The 19,139-nt window shown below is 43.2% G+C and overlaps 1 protein-coding gene across 1 annotated transcript in view; it reads left to right on the top strand.

The window, feature by feature from the left end:
• Nucleotides 1-8,169: 8,169 nt before the first annotated feature.
• Kcnmb4 (potassium calcium-activated channel subfamily M regulatory beta subunit 4) overlaps nucleotides 8,170-19,139 on the top strand; it is a 55,226-nt gene continuing 44,256 nt past the window's right edge. Inside the window, exon 1 of the mRNA XM_032912632.1 lies at nucleotides 8,170-8,694. Within this exon, the coding sequence (XP_032768523.1) occupies nucleotides 8,359-8,694 (336 nt within the window). The 5' untranslated portion in view covers nucleotides 8,170-8,358. The remainder of the gene's footprint in view (nucleotides 8,695-19,139) is intronic.

Here is a 19,139-nt window from a genome sequence, read left to right as displayed (position 1 = left end):
TTTCTGGTGTGTTTGAAGACAGCAACAGTGTACTTATTCATACATATTATATGTGTTTCTTTAAAAAAAAAAAATGGGACCTTAATAAGAGCCAGAGAATGAGGGGAATTGTCAGAGCTTTCTTCAAATATAGGAACTTCAAAAGAAGGCTACGGGGTTGGGGATTTAGCTCAGTGGTAGAGCGCTTGCCTAGGAAGTGTAAGGCCCTGGGTTCAGTCCCCAGCTCCGAAAAAAAGAACAAAAAAAAAAGAAGGCTACGTCTACTCAAGAAGTGGAAGGCGGGGGGAGAGGACGGCATCTTGTATCAGTACACTGGCTCACAGGTCTGGCTGGTTGGTGAAGCTTTGCCCTGGTGGAAGTGGTCAGATAGCAACTGGATGATTATCAAAGTCAACATTGACGGGACTGACATTTTTGTAATAAAAGGATGGTTTTAGTATCAAGGTCTCATTTCAGCAATTTGAGATGTAAGGAACCTTAATCAAAAGTTGGGGACTGTAGTCAGATCCTAATTGAAAAGCAGTACATCTTTAAAAGAAAAATGCTGTTCTCTGAATGGGGATATTTTACTTAAACAATTTCAGGTTAAGTCAGGTTACAAATTTAATTGCAATTATGTTATTTCCTTTTCTACCTTCAGTTGACAGGAGCAGACATGTGAAACCATAGGCAACAAATATAAAGTATTCATTAGGTTATGTGGTTTGTTTGTTTGTTTGTTTTTTTAGTTACATATTTGAAGAAAGGGGGAGCCAGTTTATGCTGTTTTGAAGTAAATATTTAGACTGAAACTGGTAATATATGACATGTTCAAACTCCCATTTTCTACAATAGCAACCACATGAATTAGATTGAACAATATTAATATTATTTAAAAAGAAGATTGGTCATTCAGTTTGATTTATAAGTGTCTGTTTGAATTGAGGGGAACTATAGGGATTTGCCACAAACAATGGAATTCTGAAGTGATGTACCTGAGGACCGTGTAGAGACTTAATTGTCCATGGGAGAAGCCAGGAAGCTACTTCAGATCACATACGAAGTTACTGCCACCAGTCCACTGTATTCTTGGCTTAAGGTATAAATACTAACTACGTTAAGGTCCTGGTGAACTCCCATCAAGTTAACATTAGAGTAAGGTTATATGCCGGAGGTGTTCACTTGTATTTTCCGTAATATCCAGGGTCCTCACTGAGAGACCAGGTCTTTACAATACTAGTCATCATTGGCTCAGGAAGAACGTGAACTCGTTTCCAAGCATAAAATGCAAAATGTTTACTTCTACTGTGTTCGAAGAATAGTCTTGCCAGATTTACTTGTTTGTAAGCACACAAACTGCTAAAAGTAATTGCATAAATTATCAATATATTCATTAAGTGAAAGTCGAAAACTCAGTAATTCAGCTTTGGCATTTTCTTAATGCTGCAAGCTTGTAAGAATTCAGTATTTGTGGACCACAAAATTGCTAATAATTTCTGTGTATATATGAATCAAAATTTTCTGCCAGTCATTTAAATTGGAATTATAAAATTTACATAACTTACTATGCTGCCCTTCCAAATTCTTGCTTACATAGTACACAAGCAATGGCTGACGGCTCGATTTCGCATTCATTGTTTCATTCCCGGGGTGTTAGGCACCTGTCTGACTTTAGCTACCTTCTGATATCTTGCTACTCCTTTAAGCAGCAGTTAGGGTACCAGTTGAGAAAAAACAGTTCTTAATTTTTAGGCTTAGTGTCTGAGTGTTGTGTCCACATGTACAGTGACCTTAGTATACAGAGACCTTTGGATTATGGGTGGTTCTGAGCCACAGTGTGTGTTGGGAACCAAGTCTAGGTTTTGCCCAAGTCCCTTACCACTGAGCCAACTCTCCAGTCCTAGGATGTGGCCTAATTTGCAGAAACATGTCATAAAATGTTTTGGTAGTTTGCATTTATAGTTGACCCAAGGGACATCTTGTATTTGTCTTAATTTCCACATAGTATTTGTCTTAATTTCTAAGAAAGTGCTTTTTCCAATAAAAAATTGTTTCTACTGCATACTGGAAATAATTTTGATAATACTTGAGTTCTTTAAATTTTGGAAGAAATGCCTTTAATTCAAGGGTGATAGAATTTCCACAAGTGACTGAGTTGATTTAATATTTCAAGTCTCTGGCCTCTAGATACTCATAATAGAAAAACTTAGGTAAAACCTTCAAATTACACACTTCGAGAAGACATAGGAAGGAATGACATAAATAGTTTCATCTTCTTGAGTATAAAAATAAAGATTTGGGGCAGCCACAGCATTTCAAAGCTACCTTTAAATCTGTTACATACTGAACATTTATTTTAAGATGTAGTTTTAATTACCATATGCAGCAATGCATTCATTTGGTCTGGTTTGGAATTGTTAAATATTTCCTCCTCCTGAGAGAAACATCACTGGAATGTTTTAATATCTGAATAATTAATATTCCTCTTGTATGCTATTACATAAAACATACCTTTATTTAAATGCCACTTACGTACCTGTGCCTAAGAAATATTTCTACATTTACATTATCTAAAGCTTTGGGTTATTCTTGGTTCATTCTAAATGTAGATCTAAAATTTGAATATTAAACTAGTTGGCTTGCAAAATACTATTCAGAATATGAATTGTCTACTGAAGATGAGCCGATCATTACCCCAGCTTCCCTGCATTTACACAGACAGCCCTGAGCAAGGTCCATTATCCCTGAAGTGTTTGTAAAGTACATGGTGTGATGCAGACTCTTGTTTCATAGAGCATTAAAGTGGGGCTTCCTTTCCAACTTTGTATTACCTTTTTTCTTTGCATTTAAGGTAAGGGTATAAAACTTTAGTGTTCCAAATTCCATCAAAAGGAGCCAAACTAACAGGAAAATGGACCAGAAGGCCTAGGGGAACAAAAATGGCTGCAAATCTAAATAGGAATCAGTTGTTTCTAAGGCTTTATTGTTACAACTGTCTTTACCCTAAATAAAAGCAGATGGTATAACAAGGGCCATAATGCTACAGCAAGGGACAAAGACTAAGTTATGATAAAGTTCTACTTGTTTAAATGGTCCAAGACAGCAGTGGGTAGATGGTAGGAGTCAATTTGTTTTCTATCATTAGATGTGTCCAGACAGTGGCAAGACAAATCTTACTAGAAATATTAGCGTCTTTCCCACATAAATCGATAGGATTTCCTTCTACTCTAGAATAATTTAGTGACTTTTGTCAACATCTGTTCCTCCTTTGTGTGTGTTTACTTTGTAGCTTGAATCTAGCCTAAATACTAAATATCTCTGACTCAAAACACTATTTTGATCTGAAACATGTCTCAACATTGTTAAGCAGGAATGTGACTAGAATAAATGGGAGCTAGATTAAGCCATCAGTCCCAACATTCCTCTACTGGTTGTCCCCTTCTAGGTTTCACAGTGCAGATGCTGATCAACCCCCTGGATATAATGTATTTGAAATTCATTTTTAATATATCATCTTGGAAATGCTAATCTCCGAATTTGTCCCTCATGAGATTAATTTAGAACATTTCTGAACCTATTTGTAGAGTTGTTCAGTAAATATATGCCCATGCCCCCAAGGATACTCCCACACTCCGGTTAGCCACTGTGGGAAGATGATCTCTGTATTCGAGGATTATTTTAGAATACCCTTGACTAGGTGTTTATTACATAGCAATACAAGTTTTTGTTTTGTTTTGTTTTTAATTTTGGAACAGCAAAGTTTATCCTTTAATCCTAGAATGTTAAAAAAACAATTCTAGCTCCAACCCTTTCATTTAAAGAGAAATTATTGTTGATTATACCAGATGAATTACTGCTAAAGCTGGGGCCAAAGCTGATACTCCCCTTTCTACATAAACACCTATGTCCTATAAAATTCAGTGAATATGAAAGATGATAAGAATTTAAGGACTCTACCACTAGCAGTGTTCTTTTAAAAGAATTAAAACGTTAATATCTAGGCAATGGGAGAAAGGGACATGTGACGTCACACCCTAGCTGAAACACTATTGCCAATTGATGGCTGGTGGATAAGGGAGATTGTCAGTTTGGTTCAGGGCTTCAGACTTTGGCATGCTCCAATGGACAACCTGTGTACACACAGCAGCATTAAGTGGACTTGGTTTACTTAAGAAGTACAGGAAGTTGAAAAGGAAGGGATTGGGGGCGTATGGCAAGGTTGGAGGGAGGGGTGGTTTATATCAAAACATGCATATATGAAATTCTCAATTTTTTATTTAAAAATGAAGGCAAAACTGACTGCATTTTCCGCTTTTGGGATTTTGTTTATCTGTGCTTTGCCTGTGTATGAACAGACTTCAAACTTCTAAAAATAAATCACCTTTGAAGTATTTGCTGTGTCAATGAAGTGCAAGGTCTTAGTGGGCTGCTTGGTTAATTTTGTACTAATATTTTCTAAGCTAGAAGTAGTGTTCTCAGTAATAGTGCGCTCGGTGCGATAGGTAATGTTTATGGCTAGAAATTTATTTCAAGTTTAAAGCCTAAGGAGATAAACATTTAACAATGGAGCAAACAAAAAAAGGTTGTTTTTTGTTTTGTTTTGTTTTTCTCATAGCAGGCTAGAAGTCATTTAGTAAAACTGAAAACATCTCAAAAGTTAATCTCTATATTTTAAGTGTATGGATGTTTTGCTGCATGTATGTATGTGGATCACAAACTCACAGTTCTTGCAGAGTCCAGAAGAGGGCATTGGATCCCCAGGAACTAGGGTTACAGAATATTGTGGGCTGCCATGAGGGAGGGCTGGGAATCAAAACCTGGTCTGGAAGAACAGACTGTGTGCTTAACCACTGAGCCATCTCTCTGGTTCCCTGCCAACCTTTACTTTGAATTTTTATTATTTTTAGTATGTGTGGGTCTGTTTTTAAGTATGTGGGAGCTGGTGCCGCTGGAGGACAGAAATATCAGGTCCCCTGGAGCTGGGGTTGCAGGTGGTCGAGCACTGCCTACATGGGTGCTGGGCATAGAACTCAGGCCCTTGCAAGAACAGTACCTGCCCTTAACTGCTGAGTCATCTCTTGTCTTAGTTAGGGTTTTACTGCTGTGAACAGACACCATGACCAAGGCAACTCTTATGAGGACATTCAATTGGGGCTGGCTTACAGGTTCAGAGGTTCAGTCCATTGTCATCAAGGAGGAAGCATGGCAGCATCCAGATGCAGGAGGAGCTGAGAGCCCTGCATCTTCATCTGAAGGCTGCTAGCAGAATACTGGCTTCCAGACAGCAAGGGTGAGTGAGGGTCTTAAAGCCCACACCCACAGTGACACACCTACTCCAACAAGGCCACACCTGCTAATAGTGCCAGTCCCTGACAGTGCCAAGCATATATAAACCATCACAAAAGTTAAGATTAAATAAAAAGAAACTCAGCTTTCTAATTATGCCTGAAATTATTGGGAAAATAAGATGTCTATATAATTTTTTTTGTTGGATCACTACTTTCTTCCTATCTCCTTATAGTAAGTTGCAAATGTGTAAAACTTCTCCAAGATGTGAGTTTTAATGGAAAGGATGATAAAGTAAGGCTTTTCCAGTCTTTGTAATTAGCTGGGCAAGTGTTTGCTAAGTTTGTTACAGAAAGACTCCACAATGTGCTGACTCTGAAATAAACGGGAACAACATGTTCCGTTCCTGTGGTTTTAAGGTCCTTCATACACGAGACTGGGTATTTCCCTTCTAACATAAGCCGCAGAAGTCTCTGTAGAGTGTTGATCACAAAAGTGAACCGATGGGAACAAAACCTTAATGTTCTTCTTTGGGAAGGTTTTGCTTTTCTTCTAAAGGAAGTCTCACAGGAGACAACAGTATTCTGAGGGAGACAGTGCTGAACAGTGTGCCTTTTAATTTCTGTGGATGGCATGCTATTCATAGGAAGGACTTTCTTCCTTTCCTGTGCTGTCTCTGCCCTCCTGGGAACAGATGGTGCCAAACCGCCCTGTGTCCTCAAGGTCCTCACTACCCTTCTGCCTTAAAGTCAAGGATGAGCTGTTTTCTGATACACATATGTCCAGCCTTCAGTCGGAATGTTACAAGGCAGCCCTACCACAAGTAGAAGAAACTAACATGTATTTCTAGTGAATCCTTCAGAATAAAAATAGTTGATTCAATCCGTGAAGCCTTCAGATATGTTTCACTTAAGACAAACCAACTTAGAAAGGAAACAGGAAAACAAAACAAAACAAAACCCGAAACCCAAAATGTTTGAATAACACAAAGCTGGAGAGAGAACAACCGCTTCTTCCAACCCTGTGAGAAAGCAACTGAACTAACATTTGCACTAAGACAGAACTCCCTGACCTGGTTTCCTGGTTTGTTTGTTTGTTTGTTTTGTCTTTTCAGTTGTTTCATTCACTCTTAAGGAGCTCTAGAGGCACTGAAATGTGAAGTGTGTAAGGTAATGTTGTTAACCTTAGGGCTCTGTCCTGGGCTTTCTGGATGTTGCATGAATTACTTTAAGTCCCTCAGTCTTAGCGGTCTTGTTCCGTGTTCATTCACCCACCCCTCATCCCCGAATCTGTCGAAGGAAAACATGCAGTGAAGATATGTGATTTCAGGTTAAGATGCTCCAACTATTATTGAACTCACCTTTCTTTATAGCCAACGTGTCCCTAATAAATGTCTTTAGGCTAACAGGAAAATACTCTCAAGCAGAAATAAAAAAATGAAATAAAATTCAGTGTCTGCTCTAAAACTTAGAAGATACGGAGACATAACATCTTTGTGATTTTAAAGTTTTCTAAATCCTGAAGCCTTTTTATTCATCAAGAAGAAAAGACACTAAAGGTCTCCTTTCCCATTGCTTGCAAATACATGTCACCATAACCGGTCAGAACTCTGTCCAGAGGTATTCAGTCAGTACCAGCTAAGTATTTAACTTCTGGTAGAGTGGGCTTAACGTTTCCATGATTCTGCAATTGTTATTCATCAGGAACATGAGTTCATTCATCTGGGACTTGCAAGGCAAGAAAAGGAGGGTACAAAAAACAGAAAAACAAAACAAAACAAAACAAAACAAAAAAACACTTCATTCTTCCAAACGTAGCTTGAAACAGTTTTCAAGTTTGATTTTACGATTTTTTTTTTGAAATGTAGGTAAAAAGCTGTTTTAAACTTACAAAAGAAAAGTCAGGCGAATAGAGGCTGAAGGTGTACATCGACAGGGTGCATATGAAAGTAGCAAGGACGAAGTAGAAAGGCGAAGGACTAACAGCAAATCTCAAGCAACTGTAGCAGTTCCAAAGTGTCTGCAAGCCGCGGTTGCCTTGCACAGAGCTCCAGAAAATGCTCACCTGCAAATCTCGGGGCGGGCTAAAGGTGGCAAAATTCCTAAAGAGGCCAAAAGCGTCTGCTTTTCACAGCCGGAAGCCAGGAAAGTGGCATCACCTTTCAGGCTGCAAGCCTCTGCCACCTGTTTGCTTCCAACCCCTAGGGGTCATTCCCGTTGCCTAGGGCCTATTTTTCCAGAGAAGTCCACCGACGTCCAAGGCTCCCATCCCGTTAGCTTGCATCAGCCGGGCGGCAGCGTGCGATCCGCGGGGACCTCCGGCTCCCGCCGCTCGCCCTGGGCATCCTGCTGCGTCCGCGCAGGTGTCCTCTGTCGCTCGCCGCCACCTGAGCTCGCTTTGCCAGTTTGCCTGCTGCCCCGCAGCTCCCCGGATCGGAGTTTTAAGATTCCCGCCTTGTATGCTCACGCCATCCTCCCCCAATTAAAAAATTTCTGTTTTCCTCTTTTAACTTTCTCCCCAGCCACACTCGCTCGGTGCTAGGCGTTCGCCGCGGCCGTCTCCGCCATCTCTCCAGGTTGCATCTGGCGAGGATTCCGAGAGCTGCTCGCGGCGGCCCGGGTGCTCGCCCACGGGAAGCGCGGGGCGCGGCGCGGGGCGGGGCAGGGCGGCGGCGCCCAGGGTGGGGAGGAGCAGCCTCCCTCACGGCGGAGCCGGGGCTCGGCAGCCCAGTCGCTCCCAGCGTCGGGGCGCCGGGCGCTCGACCGCGGCGATGGCAGGCGGGCGGCGGGCGCGGGGAGGCGGGCGCGGGGCGCGGAGCGCGCGGGGGCGGGGACGGGCTCAGGGAGCCCCGGGTGCCGGACGCTGTGAGGCGGCGGTGGCACCGGGAGCCGGGCCGCGGGCAGCGCCGTCTCCGCCGCCAGGGGCGTCGCGGCCTCGGCCCTTTGTTCTCGCGCGCCCCCTCGCCGCCCACTCCCCGGCTGTCGCGCGGCGGTGGCGGCGGCGGCGGCGGCTCCTCCCGCCCGAGGCGGTTGAGCTCCGGCGCCGGGGGCGGGAGGGGGCGGGGAGCGCGCCAGCCGTGGAGAGTGGGGGGCGATGGCGAAGCTCAGGGTGTCTTACGAGTACACGGAAGCCGAAGACAAGAGCATCCGGCTCGGCTTGTTCCTCATCGTCTCTGGCCTCCTGTCGCTCTTCATCTTCGGCTTCTGCTGGCTCAGTCCCGCCTTGCAGGATCTGCAAGCCACGGCGGCCAACTGCACGGTGCTGTCGGTGCAGCAGATCGGCGAGGTGTTCGAGTGCACCTTCACCTGTGGCACCGACTGCAGGGGCACCTCGCAGTATCCCTGCGTCCAGGTGTACGTGAACAACTCCGAGTCCAACTCCAGGGCGCTGCTACACAGCGACCAGCACCAGCTCCTGACCAACCCCAAGGTAAGCACGCGGGAGCTCCCACCTAACAGTGCAGGTTCGGGCCAACGTCCCGGTTAGACCCCAGGGGGAAGAATCGATGGTACTGACCTCGCTAGTTGTTGCGACGCTTGAGGTGCATGCACTCATCCCTGGAGACCAGGGCTCTAGTCCTCAGGGTGCGTTTGCCCGCTGGACAGTGGTACTCGAGTCTGTGCAAACACTGATCTTTTCTGTTCTTAGATTTTTGAGCTCCCGATAAACCCAGGTCCACTGCCTGTAGGACTGGTTTGCTTAAACTCAAAGAGCAAAGAAAGTTAACTTTTCCTTCCAACATAGCCATGGGATAGCATTATGGCCACCAGCTAGCTGCCTGAACTGTAGTGGGTCCCAAGAACTTCCAATGACATGCCCTTCTTTGAAAGGTTAAAGGGGTCTCTTTACTCCTGGAAAGTTCCTTAAAAGACTTTTGCCTTTTAGTTCTAAACTGAGGTTTTTAACTTGAGGGCTAAATGTGGGCTTGGGTGTGGGGTGGGGTTGGGGAGAGTCAACAGCAACCAGGAGGAATCCAAGAAGAAATTCTGATTAGGTCGTGTTGATTTGCTTGGTGGTGGTAGTGGTAGGGCTGGAGGGTCCTAACCGCACTGAGTGTTTGGGGACAGTGAAGAGCAGTAGGAGAACAACTTACTGAAAATAGAAAGCCCTTGAGGACAGACACGGAGCAGCGATTTCCTGACAACTTCTTTTGTTGTTACAGCGGGGGAAAAAAGAGGGGAAAAAAATAGATAAAACCTGGTTAGGGCTTTCGTGCCTCTGGAGAGTAGAGAGGGAGACTCAGAAAACTTCCCCGGGTAGGAAGCGTTTTTCAAAAGCAGTGTCCCCAGTCTGTGAACTAATTGAGCTTTGCAGTGCGCCTGCTGCTGCAGGAGAGTTCTTTGATGCCCTGGGTCCTTTCTGCTGCTAGTTGAAGGTGGGTATATTTTATTTTATTCGAGTTACTGACTCTTTTTACTTCCTGAGGTCTGTGCTGGAAGATGTCAGGAAACCATTCCAAAGAAAATGAATTCCCGTGCACACAGGAACACGTCCCTTTAAATGGGACAAGGTATATTAATCAGAAACCTGAATTTATATTTTAAACAAGATCAACACTTCTGTGCAGAGAAACTCGAGCGCCACTAACTCATTTATTTGGAAAGCTAGAAGGAACGATTCTTTGAAAATAGGATTGGCTCCTCATAGGATAAGTCTCCCGCTAATGCACTATGATTCATTTGCTTTAAAAATGGGGATAATGCAAGGACAGTAAATGTAGAAATAAACATTTGAAACACAGTCTCTAACGCACCAAGCTATTGCAGACGTGATGGGTCTCAAAGACAGACGGGGGTTGATCCGCTTAGTACTTGGGAATTTACAAAGACGTCACATGGTTTTAAGAAAGCGTTTTAAAAATCGGAATTAAATTAAAAATGTCTAAGAAAGGTGTGGTAGTAACTTAGTGATTTGGAAGGCGCTCTGCAGGTAGTTTGCCATTTAGAAGTGGGCACAGTTGGTAAAACATTGTTAATTTTGAGATAGTGGTTTAATCAATAATAAATTATATGTATGCATATACATTCATGCAAGGTGAATTCTATATTTCTATGGCTAATATCTAATTTTGGCATAGACAAATTAGAACTTACTACAGAAGACAACTTAAGTTTCCAGGCAGTTTTGCAGGATCTGGCGGTGGAAATAAATTGGAATCATTAGGACACTGATTCTTAAATCGCTTGGAAGCAATCATAATGTTTTATGTAATATTAAAATTCTCTCTCTCGCTCTCCTCACTTGCAAATAATCTCATTCCCCCCACCCCCAACCCCCGCTCCCCTCAGTGCCAGTTAAGAACTTGGCAATAGTTGCTTTGAAGAAATATCAAACAAAAATCAAAATGGTCAGAACTGGAAAAATGACATATTTAATGGTCCGGAAGGGTGATGAATGACCTCTCCTTCAATTCGTCCAAGAGTTCCTCTGCCAAATATGCATCTCTTTGTCCAAATTGTGATGTATTATAGTATTTATAGAACAAACATCACTTTTTTCTTTGGTCAACGAAGTGTTCAATTTGGAAATTTTCGTAAGCACTTTAGTAATGGAAGATCTCAGTGTGCCCAAAATGCTGTGGTAGGGTCAGGCACATCCTTGCACCTTGACAATCCCAGCGCCCAGTCCTGTTGCATATGGGGTGCGCAGAGCTATGCCCTCCCTTACTTACTTTTAATTTTCCAATCTGTTCCTTTCATCTTCCACCTGCTTCTCACATTCTCTCCAAACCCAATCATCCCAAGAAACTGTTAGGGAACCACCTCTCACCTACATAGCACAAGTACCTTTTCCTGGGCTTTGCTCGAAGTATTCCAGCCCAGGGTGGGGAGGGGACGAATGGTACAGATATGTAACTGGGTGAGGAAGTGCTGGTCTCCGGCTAACATGCCTTTAGAGCGTCTTTAAGTCCTGTTCAGTTTACGTTTTCCATCAGATTCTGTCAGGGGACCACTGTGTTTGATGGCGCAGTATTCGGGTCAGGTAGGGACTTGGTAAGGGAGCTGACTCGCTCTGTGGATTAACCATGGCACAGAAGTTAGCTCCCCTTGCTGTGCCCAGCATTAACCTCGTGCCTGCCTGTGACTCACAGTTGTGTGTGCTCAGTGCTCTGGTCCTCAACTTACAGCCGCCCTGTGGGGCTCTTTGTTTAGGTGTGGTTTTCAGGCACATTGACTTGGTCATGGATGGGGCCCGAGGATTGCAGTTTTCAAAGTCGTGCCAGTGATTCTAATGGGTATCCGAGAGATGAGAATGGGTGTCTTGAAAGACGTGCTCATCTGTTCTGCAAGAAAAACACCGGGCTTCAAAATGAATTCACTGTTATTAATGTTCATGTTTTCAACATAAGAGATGTAGATGCCACTGAATACAGAAGCTACAGTAGGGACTCAGAGAAACTCTGGAGAGAAGGAAGAGAATCATTTAGAATTAGTGTAGGAAGCTCATTTAAAATCGATCGGTTTGAACGGATTGTGAACACCTCGCTTTTGCAGTTACCTATTTTGGACGGCAAAGAAAAGATGAATGTAGAAACTGCCTTCCGCTGTGGGCTGTGAGAGTGGGGTGAGTAGAGACAGGATCCATGTTTGAGTTTCTGTTTGGAAGGGTTTTTTCCCCCTCTTTGATTAAACAACAACAACAAACACCAAAAGCAAAATAAATAATAAAGAACAAGTCTGTTTCTAAGAAAGCAATTCTTTGACACTGAAGACTGAGGAAAACCTTAGCAGGGACAGAAAAGGCTTTGGGCTTAAAGAACATCCAGGAAGGCTTAAGAACACAGATGAAGGCTTTGGGGCTGCCGTCACCTTAGTAAAGGGCCTTTAGACCCACACTCATGTCTCCGTACGTGTAAGGGCAGCAAGAGCTTTGAATGTGTGTTTACTCTGATGCGTTTTGTGCTCTGGGGGGGGGGGAGGGGATCCATCAGACCAGGGCTGCATCATGAAAAAGACATTGGGGCTGTGCCAGTATCTCTAATATTTATCTGTCCACAAGAAGTGACTTCCTTTGGATCTTCTTTGATAATGTAATTAAATAATATATATAATATTAATTATATATAATTATATAGAGATGTTAGATTGACAGAGGATAGATAGGTAGGTAGGTGGATAGATAGATAGATAGATAGATAGATAGATAGATAGATAGATGATAGGTAGGTGATAGGTAGATGATAGATGACAGGTAGATGATAGATAGGTAGGTAGGTAGGTAGGTAGGTAGATGATAGGTAGGTGATAGGTAGATGATAGATGACAGGTAGATGATAGATAGATAGGTAGGTAGGTAGGTAGGTAGATGATAGGTAGGTGATAGGTAGATGATAGATGACAGGTAGATGATAGATAGATAGATAGATAGATAGATAGATAGATAGATAGATAGATAGATAGATGGATAGAGATCCACTCGTTTGAGCTTCTGGTTTCTCAGAGTTTATTGTGGCTGTAGAACATGTGCAGATGAGCTTGTGCATGTAACAGTTCGTCTGTGCTGTGGGTGCTGCTGGGTTCCAGACCAGAGCTTCCAAGTTCCTGCGCTCACAGCGCTGGCATCTTGGTGCAGGAAACAGGCGTGAGTCGATGTGTAATAGAATTTCATGTAGAGGTAGATATTTACAAGTCGTGGCAGGGGGAGAGCACAGCTGGTGACAGGAGAGATCCAGAGCTGCCCTTGTTACTCACAAGATGCCAGCAGCAAGTGGGTCCGATAAAATGGCCATCGCAGAACGGGGAGCTGTACGGGGCACCCAGAGACGGGAAGGACAGAGAAACGAGGCCCTTGGCTCTCTGGAGAAAGACATGTCCACATGCTGAGTGGACAGCAGGTGCAGAGACCATGGGTGAGTGGCCACTGGGTCTGTTTGAGGAACAGTGGGTTCAACAGAGGAATTGGGCCAGGGAGAGCCCGGCCTTGAGCAGAGGGAGGTAGCATGGGAGCAATGGAGAACTAGGGCTTGGTTTTATTATAAACGTGATGGTAAAGTAAATACTCCACGTTGAGCTCAAATATAATCAAATTAGTTTTAAAGGTCTGAGCCATTGACATTGCTCTGGCTGCTGAAAATATGTGTGTGTGAGTGTGTGTGCGCGTGAGTGTGTGTGCGTGTGTGAGTGTGTGTGTGCGTGTGTGTGCGTGTGTGTGTGTGCGTGTGTGTGTGTGCGTGTGTGTGTGTGTGTGCGTGCGTGCGTGTGTGTGTGTGCGCGTGTGTGTGTGTGTGTGTGTGTGTGTGTGTGTGTGTGTGTGTGTGTGTGTGTGTGTGTGTGTGTGTGTGCGAGTGTGTGTGTGTGTGTGCGCGCGTGCGCACGCATGTGCACTTGCACACACATGCTGACTTGTGCACAATGAGAAGTACAGGGGCCAGCTTGGACACAGGGAGCTAGAAGAACAAGAACGGACAAAAGAGCGTGGCGGTCTATGTCGGTGGGTACCTGCGGTAAGATTTATTGTTGAACTGGATAGGAAGAACGAAGGCAAGGGGAATTTAAGATGGCATCAAAGTGTTTGTGGAGCACAACAGGGCAAGCAGGGCAAGCAGGGTAAGCAGGGCAAAGCAAGGCAAGCAGGGCAAGCAAGCAGGGCAAGCAGGGCGCCTTTACAGGAGAGAGAGGAGGTAGAAGGGTGGATGTGGATGAAAACCAAGGGGTCGGTTTCACGTGTGCCTAACAGGTACACAAATGAAGATGAATCCATGAGTTTCTGACCCAACGATTGTGGCCCAGCAGAGGACACATAGAGCATAGATGACCATTAAAAAAAAAAAATTAAAACCAAGTTCCTTAGGGACACACAAACACATGTTCAAAGGAGAAGGCTAAGGAGACAGCTTCATGGAGGAGGAGACATCTGCCGTGGGTCTCTGAGAAGAGAGCTTTTGTCTTGGTGAGGACAGGAGGGACGGAAAGATTATCAGGGGAGAGAGAAAACAGTGCAAGCAAAGCTTTCAGCTGGAGTGTGGAGTGTGCCGGGGGATCTGCGGGCCGACTGCTATGGGGAAAGACTGGAAGGAAATTGGGGCCAATGCTCTAGTGGCCTTGACAGACTGGAAGGGCTTGGCAGCCACTGGGGAGCGATGGGAGGAGGGACCCCTCAGGGAGGGTCACATCATAAACCTGTGCTCGTTCACATTAGCCGGCAGGGGCCAGTTAAGACAGGGGATCATCTGGTGTTAGAACTGGGAGATTTGGGGCTGGAGAGATAGATGGCTCGGGAGCTAAGAGCATTGACTGCTCTTCCAGAGGATCCAGATTTGATTCCTAGCACCCAAATGGCAGCTCACCACATTCCAAGGGGATTCAACAGCCTCCATACGGGCAAGACACCCATACACATAAACACAATACTAATTTATTGTTAATGGGAGATTATTTTGAAGCCTATGTTTAGTCCTCGTATAATTGCTAAGGTCTTTCCAAGTTGAATTTAGAGAGGGAGGTCAGAATACTGTAGTTTGAGAGGCATAACCAGCATTGGCGAATAGCTTTGAATCCAGCCGTGCCTCGGGCCTATGGAGCGGATGATTTCCAAGGAATGGCCAACGGTGAGGGAACGGATTCTCCCCTAACTCTAGAAAGGAAGGAAGCTTGGCTGGTAGACCTTTCTGACACCCAGATTCTTTCTCAAAAAACTTATTAGTAATTATTTTGTGTGTCTAGATGTTTTTCCTGTATGTGTGTCTGTGTGGCACTGAGTCCAGGGAAAGGAGGGCATCAGAGCCCCTGGAACTGGAGATATAGTTGTGAGGCACAATGTGTGTTCTGGGAACTGAGCCCCGGTCGTCTGGAACAGAGAGTTCTCAACCGCTGACACCCTCTTACTGAGAGTAAAACGTGTGCTTTGCCGTTGTCTGGCTGCTTGGTTTGGGTTGGTGTGGTTTTGTCACTAAGTTTGTGTCTCAGCAGCAGAACGCATACAGAAGCCAAGGAACGCTTTTCGAGCAGGCAGCTGACACGGTCAGGTATTGCAGGGCGCACTAGAAATGGTGGCGAGCACTTGCGGTTCTGGCGCTGACGTTACTGAGGCTGAGGCAGGAGGATGACAGGTTTGAGGCCAGCCCGAGCAACATAGTAAGATACCGCCTCAAACAAAGTAATAGATCGATTGCTGCTCTCTTTTTATCTTGAGACGTGGTTTCACCATGTAACTCTGACTGGCCTCTAGAACCTACTGCTATGGAGTCCAAACTGGTTTCAAATCGGAGTTCCTGCAGCCTCCACCTTTCAAGAGCTGGAATTAGACATAGGGAAGACGTTTTTTTAAAAAAGATTTATCTATTTACTTGGTGTACGTGAGTACACTGTAGCTGTCTTCAGACACACCAAAAGACAGCATTAGATCCCATGACAGATGGTTGTGAGCCACCATGTGGTTGCTGGGAATTGAACTCAGGACCTCGGGAAGAGCAGCCAGTGCTCTTAACCGCTGAGCCACCTCTCCAGCCCCAGGTGCTGGAAATTAAAAGTGTGCACAACTACACACTTTAGAGACCATCTAATTTGTGTACCCAAGGTTGTTTTTTATGCTGTATCTCTAATCTCCACTTGTAGACACCATTTATGGAAATCTCAATTTGAAAGATTCCCTCCCCCCACCCAAAGTCATATGTTAAAAAATAATCAGAAACTAAAATTCAGGAAATTTGTGATGTTACTTTGTATTAGCAATTTGAGAAGAATGATTTTTAAAAAAAATCACAAACTAAACAACTGTAAAGCTTTTTGGGGTGATTTTGACACATTTTATTTATTTTAAATGCTTTTTTTTTGCTCTCATTCATGAATGAAGATGTCAAATTTTATTTCCCCTGGGTTGAAATTTCTTCAGCTTTTAGCAGAGTTGCATAACCAGCTGAGTTCCTAGATCAACAGCACATTTATATTACATTAACATAATTACTCACAGGAAAACAGTGAGCAGAATGGTGCTTCGTACTACACATGTTTCTAACCGTTTCTCATTCTGTGCTTTAGATGTTCTCTAGGACATAAACCAGTGTGCAACAATTTGTAAATTTGATTTTGGAGTAGTACCCTCTTCCATTCTCTAAAAGTAACCTGTGTTATAATTGCACATCACAATGTTTGTAATTTTGTTACTATTTTTGTCCATGAACGAATTCAAATTAGTTTATGTGTTTGCAGAATCTGGCACATTAGGTCTCCAGAGAGGTGTCTGTTACCATGTGATCTATATATGATCACATATAAAGAGTGTCCGGATTCATCTCACTAGTGCGGTGGGCGTGCAGATGATGAAACCTTTACCCAGTGTCCTCTGGGGAAACAGAAGGCTCTTTCCTCCTGAGCTGTCTCTCCAGGCCCAAATACAGTTCTCTTTTGCTTTAATTTTTTTTTTTTAGGACCTCTTCACCAATCTCTTCGTGTACAGTCTGTTTCATCTTCCAAACTGCTATTTTTCAAAGTATGGTCAGCATTTTAGCAGCATCAGCACCATCTGTGAACTGGATAGAAATGCTCATTCTCTGGTCTCAGCCTAGATTCCACCCAAGTGCCATGATCAAATTCAAGACTTGCATAGTGAAAAAGATTTATAGGCTGCTGTGTAGTTCATTACTTGCTTAGCACGGACAAGCCCCGGGATTCAAGGACAAGACAGGAATATACATCTGTAGAAAAAGTTTCTAAATAAATAGGAATTAAATGTGTGTGTGTGTGTGTGTGTGTGTGTGTGTGTGTGTGTGTGTGTCTGTTCAAGTATATGTATTAAATGTAAATGGACCAAATACCCTAGTTAAAAGACAGGGATTGTAGTTCAGGAACATCAAAATCAAATACATTATGGTTTTAGGAGTAATAGACTAAAAATAAAGCCACAGAGATGTTGAGGGTAAACATGAAAAAAGACATATACCACACTAGTAACAGCAACAAAGTGGGAACTACCAAACATTCATTGATAGATGAATGGATGGATGTGCTGTGTTTATACAGTGGGAAATTTTACAAGTAATGATTTGGACACTATATTCATATAATATTTATAAAAATTATACTAACATAAACATTTACATAATTATATGAGTTATATATAAAAATTATACAGTTGTGAATAAGAATTGAGTGAACCAAGTTTAAGAAGCCATCCAAAGGTCTTTGCCATGATTTGCCATAATCTCTTGCTTCAACAGTGCTTGAACAGAACCTGTCACTTGACTCGCTACCCTAGATTGCCACTCAAAACCAGCAGCCCTTTGCCACCCGCAAGCAATGACCTGAGGCCACCCCAAGGCATTTCTCCTAGCCTCTGCCCTGGTAATTGAACTCCCACAGGATTGGGAGCTGCTGCTCCCTGCCAGATCAGCTTAGAGCTCCCCTGTATTTATCTGTGTTTTACTACTTGGACCTTGATCATGTGGCCCTGAAGGACTTTGCCAAACCCTTCCTTTCAGCATGTTACGAGGAGGTAGAATTGTTGAAGGTTCAGACTAGTGAGGTAGCCAAGTCTTCCTGCAGGGTATCAAGGAACCGGACTGTGGCATCCGAGAGAGTGGGCTCACAAGGAAGTGTTTGTTACCTTTGGAGGAGGAAGTCTGAGTCAGTCGCTATGGGAACTGCACAAGGCAACCCTAGACAGAAATGCTCCCCACTTGTGTGACTTCAGTAAGACTCATTACCCGGGTGAGCAGGTGAAATCCTCCAAAGAGCTCAGTGACCACAAAGCCGACTTGTGCACAGTGCGAGCCCCTGAGGCTGGCATGGAGTATCACCTGGACATGTTCGCTGTGGGAGACAGTAATGAGGGAGCTTAGCTTCAGGGTGTAGTGTGTCCTCTCTGGTCGCCACGGCAACACATGCATATTGGAATTGTCTTTACCCTTTCTGTAAGTTGTTCTGAAACATCCACTGAGATTCTTTAATTTGTATCATTTCTTTTTTTTTTTTCAAATAAAGAAATATTGGTTCCTGAAACAGAAACCCCCAGCAGACAAACAAGATACAACCAGCTACTAAACCACTAAAGGCCACGTATTAATGTTCTTAATATTGAACTCTAAACTCTAAAGACTGGAAGTGAGTTAGTGGAGACATAGGAGAGCTGATTGTGAGAATTAATGGGTATAGGTGTCTTTGTTATAATAATAAACGTCCTTAAACTGATTCCAGTGATAGTTGCCTCCCTGAATCTACTAAAAATCATTAAGTTGAGCACATTAAATGGGTGAATTAAATGGGTGAATTGAATGGTAGGTGGATTGCACTTTAATGAAGCCATTACACACAAAGGAATTACTGTTTTGTTTTGCAAATTTCACCGTTTTGCATATTTTGTAAGGATATCTTACAAATTCAGTAGATGACTCTAAAACTGACCTATTAATTTGGAAAAAATATTTAAAAGTAGCAGCTAAGTAAAAATTACTTGGGGTCTGGTGAGATGCTTGGCAGGTAAGATTTGCAGAAGCCTGATGATCTGAGTTCAATCCCTGCAGCCCTTAGTAAAGGAGAGAACTGACTTCCAGAGGTTGTCCTCTGACCTTGACATGCACACCTGTAGCATGGTCACATGCCCACACACATCATATATACACGTAGTAGTAGTAGTAGTAGTAATAATAATAATAATAATAATCATCATCATCATCATCATCTAAATTAAGATGCATAATATACTTGGAAATTTTATTTGTGTAAGTAAGCCAAAACTATACATTTCATTGAAATCACAGTTTTAGTGTAGTAGAATTACAGAATTACAGAATTAAATACCATTACAGAATTAAATAATGAAGTCATACATAAAGTATGAATATTTAGATAACTTTTTAGGATGAACAAAGTCTTTCTAAACATAACATCAAAGATAGAAGTCACAAAGGGAAACACTGTTGTATGTTTAATTACATAATA

Source organism: Rattus rattus, chromosome 1 (genome assembly GCF_011064425.1).
Source record: "Rattus rattus isolate New Zealand chromosome 1, Rrattus_CSIRO_v1, whole genome shotgun sequence".
Lineage (NCBI taxonomy): Eukaryota > Metazoa > Chordata > Mammalia > Rodentia > Muridae > Rattus > Rattus rattus.
Note: the sequence above shows the minus strand (reverse complement) of the source record. Positions and strands in the feature narration are given on the sequence as shown.